The sequence below is a fragment of the Mus pahari genome, unplaced genomic scaffold (assembly GCF_900095145.1).
Source record: "Mus pahari unplaced genomic scaffold, PAHARI_EIJ_v1.1 scaffold_14567_1, whole genome shotgun sequence".
Taxonomy (NCBI): Eukaryota; Metazoa; Chordata; class Mammalia; order Rodentia; family Muridae; genus Mus; species Mus pahari.
This window is the reverse complement of record NW_018393723.1, coordinates 5,108-7,825: the sequence shown is the minus strand read 5'-3', so window position 1 is coordinate 7,825 and position 2,718 is coordinate 5,108. Positions and strand designations below refer to the sequence as shown.

Sequence of the window (2,718 nt, the reverse complement as noted above, 5' to 3'; positions counted from 1 at the left end):
TATGACTGTATCCTTATAGGAAATTCTTCTTACTCTTTAACATACTTTCTTGGAAGCTTGTGGTTACTCTGGCTCCCATTGTCCAGGCCAACGTTTTAATTTCTCTAACTGAAGAGTATTAGGCTACATTTTAGAAAGTATCTTACAAGGCATGTCACATTGTTGAAATGAATCATATAGGATATATTGATATGCATTGTGAGATTTACCCACCGCTATAGTTCTGGAGCCAAAACCATTACTTGTACACACTATCATAGAGATACTCCTTTCATCCTAACAGGAATGCTTAATTAATCATGAAAACATGTCATCACCTGAAAGATAATCTTATTCCCTTAAGGACATGAGTTCATATTTCATTTTTCATGACCCAGCAGGAAGTACTGAAAAGAACTAGGTTGTTGTGATAGGAAATCATTGGTTGATTCTATGTCCCTCCTTTTCACTAAATGTATAAAAGCCTCTGTTAGTCCTCATCCTTCACAACTGCTTATCTGCTTTGAGCTTCTGTAGAAAAGAAAGGCTTGTGCCATCATGGTAAAATTTCTGCTGCTTGCTTTAGCATTTGGACTGGCACATGCTGAGGTAAATGCAGGCGATCTATGTTTATGTATGAGCTTCCTCAGTAGCATAATTCTATGAATGTGATTTATCATTCAGTTAATCCATGAAACTCCATGAAATAACCGTTCTGACTTCCATTCAGGTACACTTTGCCAATCAGATGTTCTCTGAGATGAAATTAGTGAACTAAGGGATTGGATTTGCAGAGTATATGAGAATTAAAGATGCTCATCATGGACTCAGGTCCATGGTTCTACTTTAATCAAGTCATCATATTGCTCTGAGTTTTGTTCCACTCTTGGAAACATTATCTAGAGCTAATGAATTGATGAATATTTCTAGTAATTTTAAAAATATGAAGGATTGAGAGGAGAGACGTGAATACCAACTCGTATTCTAATGGTCTGTATGGTTTTCTTTGTTATTTTTATTCCTCTACAGTTTGAAGGAGCATGGGAATCTGTTGCTATCGCTGCTGATAGAGTAGACAAGATAGAGAGAGGTGGAGAACTGAGACTCTATTGTCGTAGCCTTACCTGTGAAAATGGATGCAAGGAAATGAAAGTCACATTTTATGTCCTGTAAGTAAATTATCAAGAATGTAAACTGAGAAGTCTGTTTTCATTTCTTACCATCAATCCTGTAAATTACAGGGGAATATTTTGGTTCTGGTCATGAAGCCTATGATCCCATTTTTTAGTAATGTAATAATAATGTGATATGATGGGGCATATCTGGACAACACACAGAGAGATAATCAAGGTCTCTAATTTCATGAGTACATTCTGAGTAATCAATGTGGTTGGAGGGCTGCCATTGAATTTTATCATCTCTGTTAGATACAGACCCCTCTAAAGAAATCATTTGTAGTTAGGTGAAGGGTGTGATCACATAGGTCATTGCCATTATATGCTGTGTTATTCAATTAGAGTTTTCATAAAATTCTTCCACAAATGTGTCAGATAAATATAGTTTTGGAATTCCTGTTTTCTGAAACTCTATGTTCACAGGTGCTGTACGACATTTGTGTTACTGTGTCCAATGCAGGTATACCTAAGTCAATATGAATTGAAAATGCTTAGAACCATTTCTGCCTAATAGCTACAACTGTAAGTTTTAGGTTACATATAACACCACTTAAAATACATGCTTACGTGTCTATATTATGGCTGGACTAAAACAAGAGAATTTGTGTACAGAAAATCATACTCAGTGGCTATTGAAGTTTGTATAAGGATATCATCAGAACCTTCACACTATGGGAAAAAATGGCACAAATAATGAAAGGCTACTATATGATTGCAAACAGTATGACAATTTCTAAACAAGAATTAGGAAAAACTGAGGTAAACATAAGTAATTAGCTCCTGTCTCTGTACAGTACTTTCTTAAATGCATTCTAACACTTGAAGGTCTTTAATATGGATTCAATGGTAGCAAAGAACAAACCATATGTTTGCTCTTTAACATTTTAGTGAAAATGGACAGTGCTCATTGACCACAATCACTGGGTATTTGCAAGAAGATGGCAGGACCTACAAAACTCAGTGTAAGTACAGGTTGTGGGAGCACCCTCTATGACCAAAGCATTATAGTTGTGCATGCTGATCAGCTGCCCAAAGATACATAGATCAAGAGTAGATCTGGTTGTTTGGAAATTTATTAATCTCCCCAATACCCGCAGATATGCTACTAAGTCCAAATAAATTCTAAGTCATCCCAGGTTTACTTGGAGAAGACCACTATAACCTAAAGATGTAAATAATTCTAACAATATATTTTCCAATTAGTTTTCCCACAGATAAATCATTTCTAGATCATTTTTACTGTGGTTTTTTCTGTCATAAATTACATCACTGTTTTATTTGCTAAACCAGGTTCTCTCTAGAAGGCCTCAATATCATCAAACATCTTTGCAAACTTCATGTCTCTGGCTCCCCTGTGCTTACATTACAAACATGATCTGTCGCCCTTGAGTAAGGGAAATTTAGTTTACACTTTTATTTTAAATATTTATTTTCTCATATTTAGTAGTGATTATAATATTTAGTATATCAAAAACTTAATTTTGAAAAGCAGTTATGGGAAAAATCTGTTTAACGATTTCAGAATTTCTCCTTCATATTTGTAAGAATTGCTAAAATAATAGCT

General features: G+C 34.9%; 1 protein-coding gene across 1 annotated transcript in view; it reads left to right on the top strand.

Annotated features, from left to right (window-relative positions):
• Positions 1-537: 537 nt before the first annotated feature.
• LOC110315694 (odorant-binding protein 1a-like) overlaps positions 538-2,718 on the top strand; it is a gene marked incomplete at its 3' end in the record, with an annotated part of 3,872 nt that continues 1,691 nt past the window's right edge. The window contains exons 1-3 of the mRNA XM_021189692.1: positions 538-588; positions 1,009-1,148; positions 2,043-2,116. Of these exons, the coding sequence (XP_021045351.1) occupies positions 538-588; positions 1,009-1,148; positions 2,043-2,116 (265 nt within the window). The remainder of the gene's footprint in view (positions 589-1,008; positions 1,149-2,042; positions 2,117-2,718) is intronic.